At 38.8% G+C, this 23,945-nt stretch overlaps 1 protein-coding gene across 2 annotated transcripts in view; it reads right to left on the minus strand.

The window, feature by feature from the left end:
- arid3a (AT rich interactive domain 3A (BRIGHT-like)) overlaps positions 1 to 23,945 on the minus strand; it is a 66,189-nt gene that overhangs the window by 9,587 nt on the left and 32,657 nt on the right. For both annotated transcript variants that reach the window (XM_020533992.2, XM_020533987.2), the window contains exons 2-5: positions 13,547 to 13,619; positions 8,582 to 8,765; positions 6,345 to 6,589; positions 4,251 to 4,532 (exon numbers count right to left, since the gene is read on the minus strand). In XM_020533992.2, coding sequence (XP_020389581.1) covers positions 4,251 to 4,532; positions 6,345 to 6,589; positions 8,582 to 8,765; positions 13,547 to 13,619 — 784 coding nt within the window. The remainder of the gene's footprint in view (positions 1 to 4,250; positions 4,533 to 6,344; positions 6,590 to 8,581; positions 8,766 to 13,546; positions 13,620 to 23,945) is intronic.

A 23,945-nucleotide genomic window follows, 5' to 3' on the forward strand; every position in this document is an offset into this window, starting at 1 on the left:
AGGACACCACCACCTCCAAGCTCCCCTCCAAACCACATCCTATCCTGGCTTAGAACTGCATGACCATTCCTTCACTGTTGCTGGGTCAAAATCCTGGAACTTCCTCCCTAACAGCACTGGTGGGCGTACCTGCTCCACACAGACTGTAGCAGTTCAAGACAGCTCATTTCCACCTTCTCAAAGACAAATTAAGGATGGGCAATTAATGGCCATGAACAAATTTTAAAAAAGCAACTCCACAAATAAGACATTGAATGAGGACACTATGAGACAGCACAATCCTGTTTTAGTAAACTCAAATAGTATGTAAATAATTGAGACTTCAAAAAATTTAACCTGACAATATTTGATCTATGGGCTTAAAATGCACAGCACATTAGACCTTTCATTTTTATTCTGCAAATTAAGGGGACCTGCGCACTTTGCAACATATTACTATTATGGAATATTCAGAATAATGCATATTTGCCATCATTTTGTAATTATTAGCTTTCGTAGTCACCCAAATGCTGAACAAAACTTTACCAAACACCATAAATGATCATTACATTGGTCAGAAAAAGTGAGAAACGGGAAAAGTCCTGATGTATATTTAACCCTCAATCAACGGAGCCATAAACGAACTAATCCATCATTTGCTGTCTGGGGACTACACTTAAGTGAAGCACTGCAGGCAATTTCGCTTAAAACAAAAATCTGTGCTTAATATGCAAAAAGAAGCACATGCAGATTTCAAAACATGTGTTTTATTACAATTGCTGTGGAAGGAATCATAAACCGAAATAAACGAATATACTAAATGGCCACCAACCGAAGAACTTACCAACAACATTTCACTTTTTGGTGACTTTAACAGCATTAATCAAACATGAATTACCAGGTAAATGATATTTCAAAGAAAAAAAAACTGAAATTGTTGAGAAAGATACACCTTGTAAAATTTTAAGCACCTGCATCAATCCCCACAATATAAAACAATGTGCAGTTCCAAAATTCTCTAACTCAGTTTCTGGTTTTTAGGAGATCACACCTTCTCACTCAATCAATTTTGCCCTCGCATTGGATTCAACCAAACTCTCCGGAAACAGTTCTCACCTAAATGGCACACTACTTCAGAACCTTCTTTTCTCATACAACCTTGATGGCAAAGATTCCTGAGAGGCTCCTTTACCTAACCTCTTCAATAAATCCTGTTAAATTGCCTGGTTGGCTCTGGCAAAACTGAAACAACAGCAGTAAAGTTATCCAATTTACAATCCTGGCTGAAGCCCTACCTTTGGCTTCCAGTCCTGTTTAACTGTACACATACAGTTACATGCATGCAAAACTCCTTGTAAATATGCCTTCTCCATTCTTTCTACAGCTGCAGCTATCCTTTCTGTCTGACAGCACACAGCTACTGATTTTCACTTCCTCCCCATTTGTACTGCTTAGAGGTCAAGGGACCCGTGTTTACTACAAAATGAAATTGCAATTAGCAATTAATGTAAAAATCTTAAAAGTACTTTGCAAAAGTTCTTCATAACACTATAGATATTTTGTAATTTGTTTAAAAACTTTCCTTGCTGTACTACTCCAGGTCAAAGTCATAGAGATGTACAGCATGGAAACAGACCCTTTGGTCCAATTTGTCCATGTCGACCAGATATGATAAATTAATCTAGTCCCATTTGGCCCATATCCCTCTAAACCCTTCCTATTCATGTATCCATCCAGATGCCTTTTAAATGTTGTAATTGTACCAGCCTCCACCACTTCCTCTGGCAGCTCATTCCACACACGCACCACCCCTCTGCGTGAAAAAGTTGCTCCTTAGGTCCCTTTTAAATCTTTCCCCTCTCAGCTTAAACCTATGCCCTCTAATTTTGAACTCCCCACCCCAGGCAAAGACCTTGTCTATTTACCTTATCCATGCTCCAAAGTCGTCACAATACTGAAGAAAATATAAAATGAATTTACTTAACACTATAATGTATACAGTATATACTAACTATGTTCTAACTATCTGAAACAACTCAAAGATTGTGTACTCATACTGCATCTTTCACCTTGAATGAGGGGCCAATGTACTGCTTTTATCCTGTCAAGTCATGGCTGTTATTTGTAAGCAAAAGTGGCAGCAGGTGTGTGTACGGCAAGGTCCCATAAACAGAAAATAATATTTAGCATTTAAACACTTTTCAGTATAAGGGGTGAATGTTGACCAGGAGACGGGAAATATCTGTGCCTTTCTTTTCTCCACCAAATTCTACAAATGTCGGATTCTGTTCCTTGCCTTGGAATTCTAGCATGCCTGTAAACCTCTGACACTAACTCACATGCAATGCAAATATTAATTTTCACAATATCATAGTCCCTAGATTTTAATATCTGAACATGATCAGCACACTTTAAAACACCCCCACGAATGCACTTTGCAATAAGACTGCCCAACTTTCCTACAGCATTCTAACTTTGTAGCAATTTTCTCAAATGACAAAATATATTTTAACTCATTGAATGTCAGCACTATGAAACGTTCCTTGCCAAACCAAAACCTAGAGTTAAATCTGATCTAATTCCTCATGTTAACATATTTGTGAGATCCAAGCTTTTCTTAATGTTAAGTTCAAGTTCACTAATTTCCTTTTTTCCCCTGGAGTCAAGATTTTCCCTTTCCTTGGAACTTCAAATTCAGATTTGTATTATTCAATTCCTCCCAGAAGTGCATAAGCAACAGAGACGATCATACTGACTAGTCAATAAATACAGCAAAACTGTGCAATCTTTTGCACTCAACTCTGGCAAATTCCACTGTATTCACCCCCAGCTGTGAATACATAACCTGCAAGAGACCCCTATTTGTAACAACCTCTGTAGAGACTAACAACTGTTTTTAAAAAAATCTGAACTATCAACTTAAAGGAATCGCTCGACAAGATGAGAAGTGAAGACTTTTACTGTAACCAAAACAACTAAAAATGAATATCAACTAAAATGCAGAATAGGTAAATCTCATTAATGTCCTATTGCAACCTATAACCATGTACTGCTTACGTACTTGTTCTTTTGCATACTTATGTGCATGTTCTCCACAAAATTAATTTCTCAGGAAATAATCTGCAGCTTTCAACATGTTCGTGTTTCTCCAATTTGCCAGGTCATAATGTTCAGTGATGGAAGATCCTCTCCCTTCGTTCTGACAGTTCCAAATCAACTTTAAACTGCAAGATCAACTCCAGTGATTTCTTTTCTTGGCCTCACCAGCAGAAATCTTCCAATGTCCTTAAATTGCTATATGTTCCTTCTCTTCACCCAGTGGACTAGCTTTCCTCAGCATTTTGTCTGATAACTAACTACCGTTTTTCTCTTTGCAGACTGCAGCAACTGCTGGCCCTGTCTCTCTTGCTCTCTCCGTATTCAGGACTTTTTCTTGAATCAGGCTGCCAAAGAGCTACAAACCAGCACAAGGCAAGGCAGTTGCCTCTCTTTCTGCATGAGTATGGAACATAATGTGGAGTCCGTAAGTTTTAATATGGGTCTCCTGTCCCTATCACAAACATCAGGTTGTTGCCAGATAAAGTCCAGTACAATTTCACAACACATCTTCTTTTCAGGGTATTCTATTTTCTCTTTAAAGGGACAATTTAAGCATAATCATCTTATAACCTTGCATTCATAACACAAACTGCAGGACTATAGTTTAACAAAGTACAGCTGACAAGAAACATACCAATCCCACCCATTAGCCTTCCCAGAAAAATACCAACAAAATATTCATTCATGCGTTCTAGGATATTTCCACTGGTAACATAGAAACATAGAAAATAGGAGCGGGGTAGGACATTCAGACCATGTAACCTGCTCACCATCCAATGTTATGATGGCTGATCATCAGTACCCTAATTCCTGCTTTCTCCCCAGACCATTTGATCTCTTTAGCCCCAAGAACTATATCTAACTCCTCCTTAAAAACATTCAATGTTTTAGCCTCAACCACTTTCTGTGATAGAAATGACTATTTAACTAAAAGGACTGTGACTATTTTTTGTCAACCCAAGGCCTGATCCAGAGAGAGCTCAACCCAGAAATCAATGTTAGCAGCTTGAGATGCACAAAATTCAGTGTTCAGCAGATCAACAAAGACAGATTTAAAATAGTACATACCACTATTTCCAATACTACTTCTCCAAAGTATATGGCATCAATGTCAAGATATAGGCTAACTAGAAAGGACAGCCATTCTGATCTACTAGTTCAGAACATTATACCTTGACTGTTGATTCTGATGTTCATTGGTATCTGCGCTGTCATGGCAAGTAGATTCTGCTGAATAGCACGTTGCATCAACCGCTGCTGATCATCCACCCCAACGACCATCTTCTTCTCTGGAGGCTCTCCAGACTCCAATTTCTCTCTCAATTGATCTAATGCTGTAGCTTGTGCAGCAACTGCAGCCTGAGCTGCAGCAGCCTGTGCTGCTGCTACCTGGTGACCAGTCAGTGACACAGGTAGTCTGCCTCCCAAAGACAGTGGAATAATTGAATCCTCCTCTGCAAAACAAAACGAGACATTCATAAGTGTCAATAAAACTGTACTAGAAGGGATTGCCTATAACAAAAGAAAAAAAGCAATTCCAAATACTTTTTGCTATGCCTATTACTTGTTTTTAATCATAGTACAAACAGTCCACCATTTTTGCTATAGTACAAATTCTGCAGTATTTAAAACGAATCACATACAATTTAGTCAAAACCTAACTATATTGTGGATCCTTGTGTCTAATAACTGGTTGTGCAAACGGGAAGTGCCAAATCAAAGCTATGGTTCCCAAACGTTTTACAGTCAAAAACTTATATATCCTTACAGGCAGGTTTTGCCCATTTATTGACTACGTTTTGCAATTCACTGTAATTACACATTACAGGTAAACATCTGTTCCCATAATAATTCATCTATTTTTACTATTCCCTCTAATAAGCACCTTTTGTAGATCCCACCAAAAAGACTCAAATTAGCAGCCCCTCTTCACAAACCCCCTTCACTTACTTAGCTACCCCTTTCCAACTCCATCTTCTCCTCCACCCAGACACCCCATCAGCAGCCTGCCTTTGGAACCTCCAATTCCCATTCACCCAGAAGCCCCTCTTCATAAATCCTCCTCTTCCTCACCAAACTCACTCCTTTGTACCTTTGAGAGATAGATCAACTAGTTTAGGGCAGCAGCTGTACTCTTGTTGCCCCACTGCTCACTTTCCTGCAGCTAGCTGCTCCTCCAGTCACAGGTTTCCTCTCTCCCATTCTTGCTGCTAACAAGCCTAACTGCGACCCACTAGTCTGCCTTTTAGCAATAAGTGCAGGAGTGAAATCACGTGTGATTGGAGGAACAGAGAGTATTGGGAAAAGGTGTGACGACGCATAATCCGGAGCAACTAGTCAGAGGAGGCCAAGGTTGGAAAGAAATTTCTATATTCTGAAAATCCTCCATGAGAAAAGAAAAGTAATCCGAGCCCATTTGCCATATCCCCAGAGACATGTTTACCCAGCTTTGGGAATAACCAATGCTAAGAATTAGTTAATGGCAGTAGTGGGTACTACCATCAACCTCAATGCAGTGGGCTGGGGAGTAGAAAAACAATTGGTTCCACGTAACCAAACCAAATAGTCATCACAACCTAATGAAAATATGCGTGGGTCATTAGATGACTACAAATTTGTTTATGCATAATTTCCTCTGAATACAGGTAGTTCTGCTATAACACATGTTTTGTTAATGTAAATTGGCTGTTGTGATTGATGATTAGTAGATGCTGTATGGATAACATGAATTTTCTGCAGGTATAGCGATTCTCTATGGCACGAAGTCACACAAGAACGCAACTATCGCACTATAGGAGAACTACCTGTATTCACTTACACAGAAAATTTAACCCAGTAAAACGACTCGAGGTGTGTGCCATTAATAAGATCAATAAAGGCCATAGGTTGCAGAAGAACAAATGACAAAAACTTTTAACAAAAAGAGCAAGGTTTTAAGAAAGGAGAAAAGTAACCGATGAAGAAGCTGAGAAGTCAAGGTCAAGGCAGTTGAAAGCACAGCTGGCAATACTGGAACATTGAGAATAAGGGGTGTACAAGAGGTCAGAATGAGAAGAGCAGAGACGTTAAAGGTCTTGGTAAACAGTGGTCTAGGCCTGTTGGCGTAAATGACCTACACACTTCATAAAATTCAATGTATGTAGTAATTAGGAAGCTGAAGTGCACCAATACAATAGTACTTTCCAAAAGCTAAAGACAACTTGCAATAGGTTCAACCTTAGCAGTTACTAATTCTTATAAATCATACATCAAATTCAATTAAATACCTTTCTTTATTTTTACCAGCTGGTTAATAGGGCTGCCATTAGTTGTTGCTAAATTTAGTGTAGGCACTTGCAATTTGGGCGAGGATAGCACTGATGATGTTCCACTGGGAGAATAGCTATACAGTGGTGATCCAAAGCTGTGTCTTCGACCCTCTCGTCGATTGCTATCGATAGCAACCTGCAGTTCATTTGGAGAGCTCAGTCCTCTCTTCTCACATTCATATGGATAAAGGTATTTCATATATCTGCAAAAATGTAGCCATAAGTCCTATTATATACATACACAATATTTAAAAGTCAGGGGAAACTAACAATATGGGCGGAATAGTCAATATTAGGCAAAATGTTAGGAGCAGTAACTATAGTCAGCAACAGCTATACCAATTACACACATATTTAAGTATGAAGCTGTGCTTCTTTGTGTAAGTGATAGACATTAAAACAGATTACAGAAAAATGAAAATCTCAGATGGGCAGATTATGGAGAATTGTACATGTTTTAAAATTTTTATCTGCTTGTTGGAACAATTATATTATTACATTGACTTATTTTTAAAACTGGAGGGTAAAGCCAAGTAACAACTTTATAGTGCATTTTAATTGTAAAATATGATATTCACTCACAACGTGATATTTGGCACACCTGGCTGACAGAAGGGAAGATCTCTCAATAAATATTATAATGAAGTTGCTCACAAGCATACACAAAACTATTATCCGAATTATCCTGGTTAATTAACTATCAGGTTAATTTTTAAACATATAAACAAACAGTCGACTATAATTACATCACCTGTGCATGTCATTTTGAATGAGAAAATACAGAGCTGTTATGTCCATAAATACAGTAGAAATGTGACTTCTGGGGTTATTCGGAAACCACATTCACTTGATAGATTTTCAGAGTCCAAAAATTCCAAATCAACTCTTGAATTAATTTATGCAAGATTAATTGGATTTTGACTGTATAGAACTTAGTTAACAACAGCTTCTATTTGCATATCACGAAGACAAAACTAGGGACCACAACAATATTTTTCATACTCTAGTTCATTATAATAGCATTTATTAATAAAGAATTTGAAACAGAGCATAAATAAGTGGAAGCATTAACACAAGTATTAAAAGCCCAATATTTTATGATGTTGCTTTAAATTTAGAAGATACAAATTTGTAACAAATGAACAATGTTGCATTTATATAATCCTGTTCACAACTTGTGGTCAACCCAAAGTAAGTCGAATTACTTTTGATCACTTGTGTCATGTAAAGAAAGGCTGCTGTCAATTTGCACACAGAAAGATCTTAAAAGAGCAATGGTATTTTAAAAAAAGGTTAACTTGTGCTAATAGTAACTGCTTAAGAGATATTGACCAGGACACCAGGAGAACTTCTTGCTCTTGAAATAACATCATGGAATTTTTATATCCAACAGATGGAGAAAGAAAAGCAGCATTTCTGTTCTATGATAACAAGGTGTAGAGCTGGATGAACACAGCAGGCCAAGCAACATCAGGGGAGCAGGAAAGCTGATGTTTTGGATCTAGATCCTTCTTTTTCTGAAGAAGGGTCTAGACCCGAAACGTCAGCTTTCCTGCTCCCCTGATGCTGCTTGGCCTGCTGTGTTCATCCAGCTCTACACCTTGTTATCTCAGATTCATAGAATCCCTAGAGTGTGGAAACAGGCCCTTCAGCCCAACCAGTCCACAATAAACCTCAAAGCATCCCACCCAGACCCACCCCGCTATAACCCACCTAATCTACACATCCCTGAACACCACGGGCAATTTAGTGTGGCCAATCCACCTGGCATGCACATCTTTGGACTGTGGGAGGAAACTGGAGCACCCGGAGGAAACCCACGCAGACACAGGGAGAATGTACAAACTCCACACAGACAGTCGCCTGAGGGTGGAATCGAATCCGGGTCCCTGGTGCTGTGAGGCAGCAGTGCTAACCACTGAGCCACCGTGCTGCCCCAGCATCTGCAGTTCCTACTATCTCTGTTCTATATCTTATCCAGTAAACAATGGACAACTTGGATCAAGTCATCTGCATGTTGTTGCAATTGGACAGCTGACCATTATGGTAAAGATTACTGACTATTTGAGATTTGTGATGAAAGAACACCAGACATTTTCATTTACAGACATAATCCAGTTACTTGCCAAGTTTTAAAATGGCACGGGGCAATTCCAGCAAATATAAACATTTTAAACCTTAATTTTTAAACTCACTGAGTTCTGAGTGTAAAGGCAGCACTTGTGATAGAGGTGGGTAGGCTGAGACCTTTGGTAATTTCCCTCCAAAGCTTCTTATTAATGACTTCCACTAGGCCTCCTTTCTCAGTGACCAATGCGTAGAGTGTATAGAGGTCCAGAACCTGCTTAGCCATGATGGGAATCCGATTAACTGGAGTTCCTAAAAACAAGACGCATGTTTAAAAAGAGCTTGATACAATAAAAATCAAATGATTCACATCACGTGACTTCCTAACTCATCAAGATTATTTGTCTTAAATTAATTAAAACTATGCCATCCTAAATCGCGTACATTATTAAGCTCTATGTAGATTAGGTAAATCTGACTGGCAGATGCAGCTTGGAAAAATGAGCTGAGAATGTATTCAAGACAATTTCCAAGAGTGCTATGCTCTACAGCTAAAAAGGGAGCAAGCTATTCTACAGATCAATGTATATGAGACTAGATTAATCAATAACCTCATGGTAAAGGAGCATCTAGGCAACAGCAATCAAACGGATTTTACTTCTCTCTTCAAACTGAACGTATGGGTCTAAGGCTAGTTTTTTAAAATATCTAAATAAAGAGAACCACAAGTCTATTAAGACAAAGCTGGTGAACATGAGCTGGAAAACTAGGCAGAGAGAAAAAAAAACTAATTCGAGAAAGAGGCAACATCCATTGCTAATAGGAAAGTTAAAATATGAAGTTAATTCTGTACAAAAATGAAAGAAATGTTAGACAATCTATAAACATTAGTGATGAGTCAGAAAACAGTTATGAATCAAAGTATGATTACAAAAACGGGAAGAAGTAGAATAGGAGATTAAGCTAGTTCATAATATATAAATGGACAGCAACAGTCTTTACAAGCTTCCCTTACAAGGAAAAGACTGACTAAAACTGAAATTCGTATTGATCCTCGAGAATAAGAATCTGAAGAATTGATACTGATAAACAAAGAAATGGCAATGGTATCGAACATGTATTTTGTATTTGTCTTCACCGTAGAAGACTTCAGAAACTTTCCAAATATTATTAAAAATAAAGAAGTGAAAGACAGGGAATAATTTAAAACAATTACCATCACCAGGGAAAAGGTGCTAGAAGGCTAAGAAAAATAAAGATTGACAAGTACCCAGGGCCAGACAGCCTGTATCCCAGATAACAAGGTGTGGAGCTGGATGAACACAGCTGGCCAGGCAGCATCAGAGGAGCAGGAAAATTTTCTGAAGGGTCCAGACCCCAAACGTCAGCTTTCCCGCTCCTCTGATGCTGCCTGGCCTGCTGTGTTCATCCAGTTCCACACTGTGTTATCTCAGACTCCAGCAACGGCAGTTCCTACTATCTCTGAGTCTATATTCCAGAGTTCGTAAAGAAATTGCTAGAAAGACAGTACAGGCACTATTATAATCTTCCAAAATTCCTTATATTTGGGCAGAGTACAGCAGATTAGAAAACAACAAATATAACACTATGTAAAAAAGCCAGAAGACAGAAAAGAAGGAGACTATTAGCCAATTATTCTGGAAGAGTTCAGCAGATCAGAAAATAGCACATATCACACTGTTATTCAAAAAAGCCAGGAGATAGAAAGAAAGAAACTATTAGCCATTTAGCCCAACATCTGCAACAGGGAGGTTGCTGGAATCCACTATTAAAAAGATTATAGCAAGACAGAGTCAACATGATTTTGTGAAAAGGAAACAGTGCTTAACCAATTTGTTAGAATTTTTTGAGGAAGCAATATGCAAGTTAAATAAAGGGGAACCAGTGGTGAATGGTGAACTTGGATTTCCAAAGGGCATCAGTTTATATCAGGAGAATAAGGAATCAGCCAATTGAAACAAGAGATTCTAAGGAAATTCACAGGATGGATGCTGAGAGAATGTTTCCCCTTATGATAGAGGCTAGGACTAAGGGACTCTATTTAAGATTTGGAGATCTCCATTTTAAGACAGAGAAATCGGATTATTTTTCTCCCATTAGTATATTCAAGTCTTTTCCTCAGGAAGGGGTGGCCTCGTCACTGAAATCATTCAAGGCCGAGTGAAACAGACTTTTGATAGGCAAGGAAGTCAACGGTTATGAAAGTGGGTTGAGGCTAAAACTGGATAAGCCATGTTCTTATGAAATGACGGAACAGATTCGAAATGCTGAATGGTCTAGTCCTGCATCCAGGACCTATGTTCCATCAAATACTTTAATCTAAACCTTTAACCTATTACAAAATCTGTAAACTTGTAAAGTAAGGACTCAATTCCACTTGGGCCGCACTGAGATTCACTATTATTTGGTTGAGTATAATATGACTTTCGCCTTTATTTCAAATATTAACCACGAAGCTAATGCATTTAGAGTAGCTTTCACTTTTATTTAATCTAATTTACTGCCCAATTTTCTATGCCTGGGATGTGAATGTCACTGGCAAGCCTGGATACTGACCAGGTCTTGCTGCAAGTAGGAAAGGACTACTTCAATATCTAAAGAGAGTGGTAAATGGTCCGAATGCAGAAAATTGTACTTCACTTTGCCTAAATCACTAATTATCCTGAGAAACACATGCAGCAATCTCCTGGGGCTGACACGAAATGGCCTCCAAAAATCATAATCATCTTTCTTTGTGCTAGGTACAACTCCAACCAGTGGAATGTTTTTCCCTTCACTGCTCTCTAGGGCTACTTTATGCAATTACAATCAATCACAATAAAGATGCCTAGCAAAAATAAAATAAACAATTTAAAATATCAATAATAAAATTTATTTTCTAAAATCATTTATTATTCTATAAATGTTAATAAAGCAGTACAAGTCACAGGCCTTGCACATTTCCTCCTCTCTTATACTGAAAATATTGAATATTATTGGAGTGTAGCCATGTCTAGTCCTTCAATCAAGAGGTCATTTGCATGGGTAAGTCTAGGTATTTACTATTGTCAGGCTACTTGAACAAATAAAGCTATTTGTAACAGGCAACTGCTTGCTTATTCAAAACTCCCAAATGTAAATGTTTAATAATCACAAATTATCACGAATGATAATGTCCATATTATCAGAAAATACACCTTATGAAAGGAAAATTCTCCACTTATTTTCAGTCTCCAATAAAGAGCACATAACCAAAACACTTCAATTTATCATCTTATCCAATACTAATCCTCAATGATTAGTTGTGTATTCCTCCCAAATGTGCTGTTACATTTCAAATGTTCTCCACCCATGTAATGGTGGGTTTCTAATAGATGCTTTAAAAACTTTACATGTGGCAAATTAATAAAGCCCAAAATTTGTCAGAGACACCAGTAATATCACATTTAAAATCACCAAAATCTTTCATATTTGACATGTTATTTCCTTGGGAAAATTTATAGTTTGATTCCAATTACAAGGAGAATTCAAATTATAAGATAACTATGGACCACTACTGTTCAATTAGTTTGGAGGCAAAATACAAAGTCTTCAGTTTTAGAGGTGCTGATTTCCACTAACTCTGGAAAGTATGTCCCACTACTCATTTTGGAATTAACAAGTAAAGACTGCTATCAAAATTTATTGATGGTTGAAAGTTGATTATAATATACACTTGGTAATTTCAAACAGAAAAAAATTCATAAGATGCTAACAGCATTAACTACTGTTACAAATAAATTCTGGCAGAAGTGAGAATATTATAGAAGGGTTGTATCATGTGTCATGAAATGAGTACTGCTACAAAATCTTAACAACAAATAGATTTTGAATCAGAATTTTCCCTTTGGAGACATCTTTGTGGCAAAAAAAAAGTTATGAAAAGATTTCTAATCTAAAAAGGTAAAGGACAACAAATGTTAATGTCGCATTATGTAGCGCCAAAAGAATAGATAGATTCATATTCACCAGGATTTTACAACAAGATTTTTAAAATTTTAGAATTTTAAACATCTTAACAGACTACTCAATATATTTTAATATTTTGTCAGACTTGGTCTGAATGTGTGTTTAAATAGCAGCTTGTATATTACTGCACTAAGTTGAATTTCAGGTATTTGATGTCCATGTATTTTGTTGGTGCTCATGTGGTTAAATCCACGCATAGCTGCATACTAGCATACCTGTAGTTATGAAGTAAAACTGAGTTTAATGCATCTGTCACCAGGCAAAAATTTTAATTGGGCAAAACCAAGATTTGGCTCACATTTCATAGAGGTTTCTCCAATTTAAATTAAAACTGAAAAGTAACTTTGTCCAGGATGTTCATTCTTGAAAGGGAAGGGTTACACAATTGGAACAAGGTTACTTTATAATCGGTTGATTGCCCTTTTATTTTCACCAGATTGGTTATAAAACACATTAAAAGTATAGATTGGTTTTCAAAATAAAAATTATTCTACTGTAATTAGATTACATAATTTATTTGCATTAGCAAGTTATTCTTAGGATAACTCCTCATTATGAAACAGAACAAAAACACAAATACTCGGAGATGTTTATCACTCGATTAAACGTACATAAAGAATCATTTTATGCAGCACATCATATAAGTTTTAAGATAAATATTTCAGATGTCAATAGCTTTCAAGACATTATCTAATTACAGAGAAAATTGCTTAAAACTGACATCTTGGTTCAAACCATAATTTGGGTGTGATTCAATTTCATCCACAACTGTTATATTGATGCTGTAATTGGCCTTAACTTCCCAGGACCCTGATAAGGATAGCAAAAGGCCGCAAGAATTATCACTTGTCTCAGATGCAGAGATACATGCTGAAAGTTTGTTAGTGTACACTGCACAAGGATACAGTCAGTCTGTTTTTTTCTCTCTCGTCACCAGCCCACCCCATTGCAGTTAATTAGCCTGCCAATGCTTACTAGGTAGGCTCCCACAAGAGAAAGAACAGAAGTTATCAGCAGGTTTGAAACAATCAGGAGTCAGTGCCTTTAGGAGAGTAAGAGAGAAAACAGAAAAATGACACCTTTACCTCTCTTCTGCATGAAACTGAAAAGGTCATCCAAAAATTCTTTCCTTCTTGGATCATTGTCTAGCTCATAGAGCTGCAAAAAAAAATACAGTTCTTGAGAATGGCACACAAACAGGTTACCACAAATATGTCATACATGTCCTAGTGGCTTGAGTAAAGATAGTATTGAGTATGCATCTGAATATTTTTAAAAAAAAAAGCACATTCATTGATGTGGCTTGCCAAGAACAAAAAAAGCGCTCATCATCAAGCAACAGAAAGTAACTTGCAAGTACACTGAACAAATAAGGAACACACTTACGATACACCACAGGTAGTGATCTTTAATAGCAATTATATTCCCTTGCTCTGTACAGTAAACAAGAAACATAAAAGTAATAAGTCAGGGCCTGTTCTGCCATTGTGCTTTGCACTGGTACTAATTCAACGACAATTATCTGAACTAATTCATATTTCTTTGCCCTTTTCTTAAATTGTATAATCTACTTTTTTAAAATAGAATCAGATAAGTCGCTGAAATTTGTGACAGCACCTTCATCCATCACCACAGGATGAAGCATCAACCGTGGTTGCTGGAGGTCAATCATCTCCAGCCCAGGGCATCATCGCAAGAGTTCCTCAGGATAGTATCCTGTGCCCAGGTGTTTTCATACGTATAATGAATGACTACCCTCCAATCATTAAAAGTCAGAAGTGGGGATCGTCACTAATAATTGCACAATGTTTAGCATCATTTGTGATTCCTCAAATACTGAGGCAGTCCCTGTCTAATGGGCCAACATCAAGACTTGAGTTGATAAACAGAAAATAACATTCATACTACTTAAGTGCCCGGCAATGACCATCTCCAGCAAGACAGCAATTCTACTATCACGTCTTCACGTTCAATGGCATTATCAACATCTTGGGGCTACTAGAAAAATAACTGGACAAGTCACATAAATATTGTTGTTACCAAGGCCAGAGATAGAGCACGCACGTGCACAACAGATAGAGCAACATCAGTGAGACAGACAGACAGACATCCCTCAAAAAAAAATCAATGTTAAAACATTAACACACCTCCTAAAATTAATGTAAAAACACACAGTGAGCAATAGAAACATAATGCAGGGGATATACACAACACTGATATACTTTATTTACAGCATAAATACTCAGACATCACAGTAACTTGTGGTTTTTGAGGTATATAATTTTTCCCAGTTTAGCAAGAGCACTGGTTGATAAGGTGCCAGTTAAAACAAAGTTTGCTGGAAAAATACAGTAGCTTTAGCAGAACAAAGTTAAACCACAAGGCAATCCAATTACTGTCTATGATTTAAACCCTTGATTCTGGACCTCCAACTTCACAAAGACAGACAGACAGACAGACAGACAGACAGACACCGTTAAGAGATAAATCAAAAGGAATAAAGAATACATGAGATGTAACTGGCTAGTTCACTTCAGCAAACTCCATGATCTGTAACATCACAGGCACATGGGATTGTATCTTGCTTGGCTCATGAAGACACCAATGCGTGCAGGTAGCTTCCAGTAGGCTTCGAGGATTATTCATTTAATTCTTATAACTGAGATTTTATTCTCTGAATTTTCAATAATTTCATAATGGTAGGACAACACAGGGAGAAATCAAATCTTCAGGCACAATCTTTCTAACTTAAACAAGAGTTCAAAAACCAGCTCAACCTTTGATTTCTCCTTATTCAATTGGTTCTCTCCACACCACCCCCCATCCCCCCACACCCCGCCTTACAGTCATAAAACAGAAGTTATAATGGGGAACAAAAGTTTAATTAAATACACATTTTGGTTCTGTCTTCACAAAGGAGGACACAAGTAACGGCCCAAGAATGTTGGGGATCACAGGATTTAATAAGAGGGAGGAACTGAAGGATATCAGTAAGAAAATGGCATTGGGGAAAATGATGGAATTAAAGGCTGATAAATCCCCAGGGCCTGATAATCTACTTCCTCAAGCTGTCAAGGAAGAAGCCCTTCAAAGAGTGGATTGGTGCTCATTTTTCAATATTTTACAAACTGTCAAACAGTTCCTATGGATTGGAAACAATGTAACCCCTCTATTCATAAAAGAAGGTTGAGAAAAAGCAGGAAATTATAGACTGGTTAGCCTGACATTGGTTGTTGGGAAAGAGTCCATTACAAAGATTTAATAGCAGAGCTCTTGGAAGACACAGTGACAGGATCAGATAGAGTCAGCATGGATTTACGAAAGGGAATTCATACTTCATCAACCTTCTGGAATATTGAGAGAATATAACCATTATATAATAACTAGAATATGACGACGTGGTTTACGCAGACTTTCAAAAGGCTTTTGATAAGGTTCCACATAAGAGATTAGTATGTAAAATAAAAGCACATGGAATTGGGATTAGTGTGCTGGGATGGAAAGGTCAGCAGACAGAAAACAAACAGTACGAATAAACAGGTCTTTTTCTGAGTGGCAGCCAACGAGTAATGGGGTACTGGCAGGGACCAGTGCTTAGATCCCAGCTATTCACGACATATTAATGAACTGGAATAAAACAAAACTACCTCCAAGTTTGCAGACGACACAAAGCTAGATGAGACAGTGAACTGTGAGGTGAATGCAAAGATGTTTCAGTGTGACTTAGACAAGTTGAGGTGGACAAATGGCATTTGACACAATTCTGAAGGACCTTGTTCAGACCAGAATACAGTGTGTAGTTTTGGTCTCAGGAGCAAAAATAGAAGTTGCTGGAAAAGCTCAGGAGGTCTGGCAGCATCTGTAAGAAAAAAATCAGAGTTAACGTTTCGGGTCCGAAGACCCTTCCTCAGAACTTGTAGTTCTTTCTGTAGTTTTGGTCTATGTATCTAAGGATGGATGTTCTGGCTTTCGAGAAAGTGCAACAAAAGTTTACCAGACCAGTTCCGTTTTGAGGACTGGATGGATTCTGACTGTATTCATTGGAGTTTACAAAAATGATGGAGTCTCTCATGGAAACCTATAAAATTCTAACAGGACTAGACAGAGTAAATTCAGGAAAAAATGTTCCCAAAATAGCAATAGCAAATATATGTGAATGACAATCCCCGGGAAAGGACCAGTGGTCTAGGAAGAGCAGATATCAGAAGGAACCAAACAGCAACTTGCACATGTACCATTAGGAGACCTGGACAATTTAAAGACTATGTATTCAATACATGAAGAGACTCACTATTTTGTTAATGAATAAAAATTTTCTTTATGACTGTATATTGGGTAACTTGCAAACAGAAATGATAGTGCATGCACTTTTTTTTATTTTCTTATGAGAAGGGGAACGCTTGAAGAAGTGCAATTGGCTGCATCTGGCTAACTTGCCATTATTACATGATCTCTACCTTCCCTATAAATGCCTTTGTCAGCAATCTGCTGCAGCCATTAAACCTACATGACTTTGAATAGTTTGTGTGGTGCGGTCTTCAATAAGAAGAAACCGAAAAAAAAAGTAGCAATTCGGTTTCTCTTTTCTCTTTCCATGTTTTCAATGGTTGATAACCCGTGTATAACTGATGATTTTGTGAAGAGTTTGAAGAAAAAGCACTACAGTATAGCAGGACAGCAAATTAAATTTCTCATCAGCAGTAATGGAATCAAAACCATCAAACAGAAGCAATACTTTCATTACCATGTAATTGTTGAAATTTAGATTCTTTTAAAAGGCTAAGGGTGTAGTTAGTAAGATTTTCTGTCTTTATAAATTAGTTTTTCACATCTCTGGCCCAATTTTAAGTTTACAACGTTTGCGATCCCTCCATCTCTGTCCATTCCCCATTCAAAGTGAAGTATTGATAATCAATTCTTTTGTCAGTTTTACTTTGAATCTTAACAATAGAAAAAAACTGAACTTCCGCAGTACATTTGTCATATCATCCCAAAGCAGTTCACAACCATTGTTTTTCTTTTGGAAACATTTCATGATGCACATTTTAGTAGGTATGGCAGCATGTGGAGAGAAAGAAAGAATTAATGTTCAGTACAGTGTCCTTTCATTGGAATTCATCAAAACTGCTTTGGAAACTGCAGGTAATATTTGCAAATACAGCAACCAAAGTGCAGAGAGAGAAGTCCCACCAATAATAAATAAAAATAATAACCAGTTATTTGTGGTTGAGAGATTCTGGGAGTAATTGCTTGCCTTTGATGTAAGTAAGCAGAGAGTGGTCACCTAAGATCTCAGCAGAAAGACAACCGCTGGATGTTGCAGTAACAATAACGGCAAGGATATCAACACTCACTGTTATTTGAGTGTAAACTGAACAACCACCTTGGGTGATTACATGCACATTTCAAAGGCAAAACCAAGATGCTGCTGTCAGAGATAGGAAGAACTGCCGATGCTGCAGTCAGAGATAACACAGCGTGGAGCTGGAGGAACACAGCAGGCCAGGCAGCATCAGAGGAGCAGGAAAGTTGATGCTTCAGGTCCGAACCCCGAACAGCACTGACCCAAAATGTCAACTTTCCTGCTCCTCTGATGCTGCCTGGTCTGCTGTGCTCCTCCAGCTCCACACTATGCTGCTGTCAGAACTAGACTGCCAAATTTAAATCAGGCAAGAGATCAGAGTGAAGGTGTAAAGATTGAGTTGAAGGCATGAAGAAAGCGAATAGTTTCAAGTATCTTGGTTCAGTACTGGTAGAAGTATGGAGCTGAAAATTAAGTAATAGATTCACTTTATTTGGAGTGGAACTTTGTGATAAAAAAAATTATCGTTGTTGAAAAATAAAGGTAGAATCTATATGGTTGCTATGAAATGGTCTTATATAGTGTAGAAACTTGGGCAGTGGGGAGGCATGGTAGTATTATCACTGGACTGTTAATCCAGAGACCCAGGTAGTGTTCTGGGGACCCGGGTTTGAATCCTGCCGTGTGGAATCTGAATTGAATTAAAAAAAAAAGTCTGGCAGTCAAATGAGGACCATGAATCCATTGCTAATTGTCAGAAAAACTCATTTGGTTCACTAGTGTCATTTAGGGAAGGAAACTGCCATCCTTACCTGGTCTGGCCTACATGGGACTCCAGACCCACAGCGATATTGTTGGCTCTTAACTGCCCTCTGGGCAATAAATGCTGCCTAGCTAGTGACACCCACATCCCGTGAATGAATAAAAACAAAAATCAAAAAGACAGAAACAATGACTGGACACAAATAAAGTGCAAATGCGACATAGAACAAAGTCAGCACCCTGCAGATCAGGGTCTGGAGTCTGAGCACCCTGCAGATCAGGAGTCTGAGAAGCTTGTGAGAACACTGAAAAAAATGATCCAAATTATATGTTCAACTGTTAAAAGAGAGGGGAAATAGGAGGCAAATGATGGAAATAGGACTGCTAAAAAGAGGAGAAAAGGCCTGAGATCAGATGAAAGGATGTCGTGGCAAAAGAATTACAGGCAGCAGGATTGGATGGGGAATCCATGACCGACAGGAGGAGACAGAGAGAAGTTGCCAACCAGTCTTGTGGCAACCCAAGTAAAATGGCAGAAGGGGAATGAAGCAGCAGCGGTCAGAATTGCTCTGTTCGTGCAGAAGCATTGTAAGTATCTTGCTGAGACTCTGAACATTGAAAGAATTAGAATGGCATGAATTTGCTGTACTTGTGATATATTCTAAACATACAGAAAAAAGAAGTTTGTCCATTTTAGCGTAAGGTAATTTTTAACTGCAGTGTCTTTATTAGTGCCAAGCAACCTTCCTGGCACTGAATATTAATGTGTGTAGTCTCTATCAAATTTTAATTATTACTGGATATTTAAAAGTAACTAAATTATTTTCACCTTCTGGTCTTTAGTTCTCATTGCTATTCCATTTTCTGTACATAAAGTGTCAGAATATTTAATTCTGTGACAAGTTCTGGTTTAGACTTTGCACTAGTTAACAATTCTTAAATCTGATAGTAAAGAGAGATACTCAGCCATTTGCCCCATTCATCTACAGAAGATGTTGCACCAGTATGGATTTCTTATCACAACAAACGCTCATCAAGAAATTCCTAATGGAGTCCTTAGGCAAATGCAAATATTCTGAATGGCAGACACTGTTTATTCACTGATGATAGTAAAATCTTGTCTAACATCGCCAAAACTGCATCACTCCTTAAATACAACATTGAAGTGCCAGCTTAAAATATGTGCTCAAATCATGAAAGGGTAGTTAAAACCTACAAGCCTTTGAATCAAGCAGGAATGCTACCAAATGAGCAAAGCTGATGTTTGGAAAGAAATGTGCAACACACTGAGTTAACTAACCTTTTTTTTCCCTCCTCCTATTCAATTCCACTCAAGTCTTTCCAGCAGCCCAATAGAAAACAGGTATTCAGCGATTTGGAAACTTTAAAAGTAAACACAGCCTGTCACTTCAAGCTTTACAACTGCAAGAATGGTTGCCTGCCAATCCCAACAAAAAAAATCACACAGGATCTGATATATTGAAAAGCTTTTACAGATACATGTAAAATGAGTGTATGTCACATGTCCTACTTGCAATCACCGCACATATTTACATGAGGGCAGTCTACCCAAACAACTTTCATTTCCTTCCACTCCACTCCAAGTTGTGATCTTTACACAAAAAAGGCGTTTAATGAGTTTCCAGCAGATGTTTGTAAATTCAGGGGATAAATTCAAAACATAAAAGAAAACATGGAGCCTTGTGAATTGATAATGCTGTCTCTCAGACCAACTTCATTTTGGAGGATACCAACAACTTATGATAAGATCAATTTCAGACATATCTTGTTCACAAAAAAACTTACACTTCACAGATTATAAAACCTGAAAATGTATTTATAACTAAGATAAGGTAGCAAAAAGGTTAAATATATAGGTTCAACTCCGATGTCTAGAGACATAAAAAAAAACTAAAAGAAAATCAAATTACACAGTTGCAAAACATCAAGCACTCTGCAGGTGATTACCACAGTATGATACTCATTTTGTAAAAAAAAGGATCTTAAAATCAGTATTCTCTGCTATTTTTGTGCTACCAAAAATCCCCTAACCAGATTATAAGATCATAATGCAAAATGAAAATTTTAGTTCTAAAAATACCCAACAGATGTTGCCTGCCAGTAGTATTTAGAACGAAAACCAAAATGAAATTATTCACATACAGATTGTAACAGACACAAAACTTAAGAACTCAAGTTGATTTTGTTTTCTCCAAGATGTCATTTCACCCTCCACTCATCAGTCACCCCCTCAACCCATTCTACATACTGTACGAAAGAACTCTGAGCAATCTCTGAGCCTCTACTCTTACTTTACTACTACTTCTGATACAACAAAACGTGGGGAATAATCAGGTTTGGGATGATAAATGGCAAGTAACATTCATGCCAGACAAGTGCAGTTAATGGCCATTTCCAACAACAGTTTCTGATCATTTCACCTTAATGTGACCATTACCGAATCCCCACCATCATCATTCTGGCAATCACTAGTAAACAGAACCGTTACTGCACCAGTCTATAAATTCTGTGGCTGCTAAACAAGGTCAGATACTGGATAGATCGCATGCTGTCACTCACTTCCAGACTCTCCAAAGCCTTTCTATAATCCACAAGGCACAATCCAGGAATGCGATGGAATATTTTCAACAGTCAGGATGAATATAACCTCAGCAACATTCAAGCTCAATGCTAACCAGGACAAAGCATGCGCTAGAATAGCACCTTTACCACCTTAAAACATTCACTCCCTCAATCACCAGCCTGCTCTGAGCAACATCTTCAAAATGTACACTGCAGCAACTGCCAAAGCATCTTTAAACAGTATTGGCCAAACCCATGACATTTACTAAATAAAAAGGCAAACATAGCAGGCAGATCAGAATGTCACCTTAAATCCCTTTTATTATATCACTGTTCCTTCAATGTCACTGGTTCAAAAATCCTGAAACGTTTCCCTAACAGCACTGTTTCAGCATCACATGGATTGCAGCAGTGCGAGAAGCCAACTCACCATCATGTTCTCAACAGAAACTGGTCAACAAACGTTGCCCTAACTAGTGATGCACATGAGAATTTTTTAAAAATCCCAACTTGAAAATATTTTACCATTTGTCATAAGTAGCAAGTTTCAGGGTTTCAAATCAAACATCACTATGGGAACATCTTCACCAAAACAGACAGCAGTAGTTCAAGTAGACGGCTGAACGCCAGCATCACTGGGGCAGCACGGTGGCTCAGGGGTTAGCACTGCTGCCTCACAGCACCAGGGACGCAGGTTCAATTCCACCCTTGGGTGACTGTGTGGAGTTTGCACAGTCTGCGTGAGCTTCTTCCGGGTGCCCCAGTTTCCTCCCACAGTCCAAAGATGTGCATGTTAAGTGGACTGGCCAAGGTAAATGCAGGGTTACAGGGATAGGGTAGGGAGCTGGGTCTGGGTGGGACGCTCTTCGGAGGTTGGTGTGGACTCGATGGACCAAAATGGCCTGTTTCCACACTGTAGGAATTCTAATGATCTCAAGTACAAGTTGACTGGGCAATAAATGCCAGCTTTGCTACCAACTTGTAGGGTGAAGAACAACATGAAAAAGAAGTTATTGATGATTTGATGTTGGGATATTTTCACTACATGCTAGTGAGCTATAAATCAAGACAATTGGTTTCAACAGCTATTTTCGCCATTAGACATCACAATCGTGCCTAAACCTCTCTTGTACTAGCAGTTATAAATATGCTTAAAAAGCATGACAACAAAAGATTAGATACTATCAAGTACATTCCAACCACTCAGTTTTTGAATTAAACTCTGTGTCTTAGTAGGTATCCAAGGTGGCAACAGAGCAGGGCTCCTGAGCCGGAGCATGTCCGTTCCAATTGCTTTTTTTTTTCTACCTACCATGTGGAGGGAGCTCAGTCAAGGGGGCAGCGGCAGGGGGCCCAGAGCAGGGATTTGGTAATCGGCCACAAGGCAGTTAGTGTGCCTGGGGAGAACTCTGCGGATGGGCAGCATCCCAGAAGTGGCTGGGGGCCTCGCAGCAGGACTCTGGCAGGCTGAGAGCTCAAACTCCAGGCAGCGGCAGGATGGCAGCACGAAGATTGAGCCCAACGCAGATGGGAGGACAGACTGAGCCTAGGCGAAGTGAGGGGAAATAAAGAATGAGCCCTTGTATCAAAGCCCAGCATGGAGCAAGTGCAGGCCCATAGCTGGTCAGGATATAGGACATAGCTGCTAGACTGGATCTGCGGCAGGTGATGAGGCAACCAACAAGAGGGAAAAGCATACTTGTCCTCATCCTTACCAATCTGCCAGCTGCAGATGCATCTGTCCATGACAGTATCGGTAACCACCACACAGTCCTTGTGGAAACGAAGTCTCACCTTCACAATGAGATGGGACAGATGTTGTGGTTGGTTGGCTCACCGAGCTGGTTCGTTATTTTTCCGCAGACGTTTCATTACCCTACTGGGTAACATCAGTGCAGCCTCCGATGAAGTGCCGTTGTGTTTTCCCACCTGTTATTTAAACTCTGGAGTCCATTGAGCTGGATGACCTTACTTCTGGTTTTCCTTCGCAGTGGAGTGTTTATGGGGTCGAGCTCCATGTGTTGGTTGATGGCTTTCTTCGTGCAATACCAGGCTTCTAGGAATTCCCGTGCTTGTCTCTGCTTTGCTTGTCCCATGATCTTAGTGTTGTCCCAGTCAAACTGGTGGTTCTCCTTATCCACGGGACAGACTTCGAACAGATCTGGCAACTCAAGAATGGGCATCCATGAAGCACTGTGGGTCATCAACAGCAAGAGAATTGTACTCCAGCACAGTCTGTAACCTCACGGCCCGGTATATCCCCCACTCAATCATTACCATCAAGTCAGGGGATCAACACTGGTTCAATGGAGAGTGCAGGAGGGCATGCGAGGAGCAGCACCAGGCATTCCTGAAGATGAGATGTCAAGCTGGTGAAGCTACTAAACAGGACCACTTGCACACCAAACAACATAAGCAGCAAGTGATACACAGAGCTAAGTGATCCCACAAGCAACAGATCAGATCTAAGCTCTGCAGTCCTGGCGCATCCAGTCATGAATATTGGCAGACATTTAAACAACTCACTGGAGGAGGAAGCTCCACAAGTATCCCCATCAATGATGGAAGAGCCCAGCAGATCACTGCAAAAGATAAGGTTGAAGCTTTCGCAGCGATCTTCAGCCAGAAGTGCCAAATGGATGATCCATCTTGATCTCCTCCAGTGGTCCCCAGAATTACAGATAACAATCTTCAGTCAATTCAATTCACTCCATGTGATATCAAGAAACGGCTGGAAAGACTGCGAAGACTACAGGCCCTGACAACATTCTGGCAATAGTACTAAAGACTTGTGCTCCAGAGCTTGCCGCTCCCTTAGCCAAGCTGTTCCAGTATAG

The sequence above is a fragment of the Rhincodon typus genome, chromosome 29 (assembly GCF_021869965.1).
Source record: "Rhincodon typus isolate 14 chromosome 29, sRhiTyp1.1, whole genome shotgun sequence".
In the NCBI taxonomy this organism is placed as follows: Eukaryota; Metazoa; Chordata; class Chondrichthyes; order Orectolobiformes; family Rhincodontidae; genus Rhincodon; species Rhincodon typus.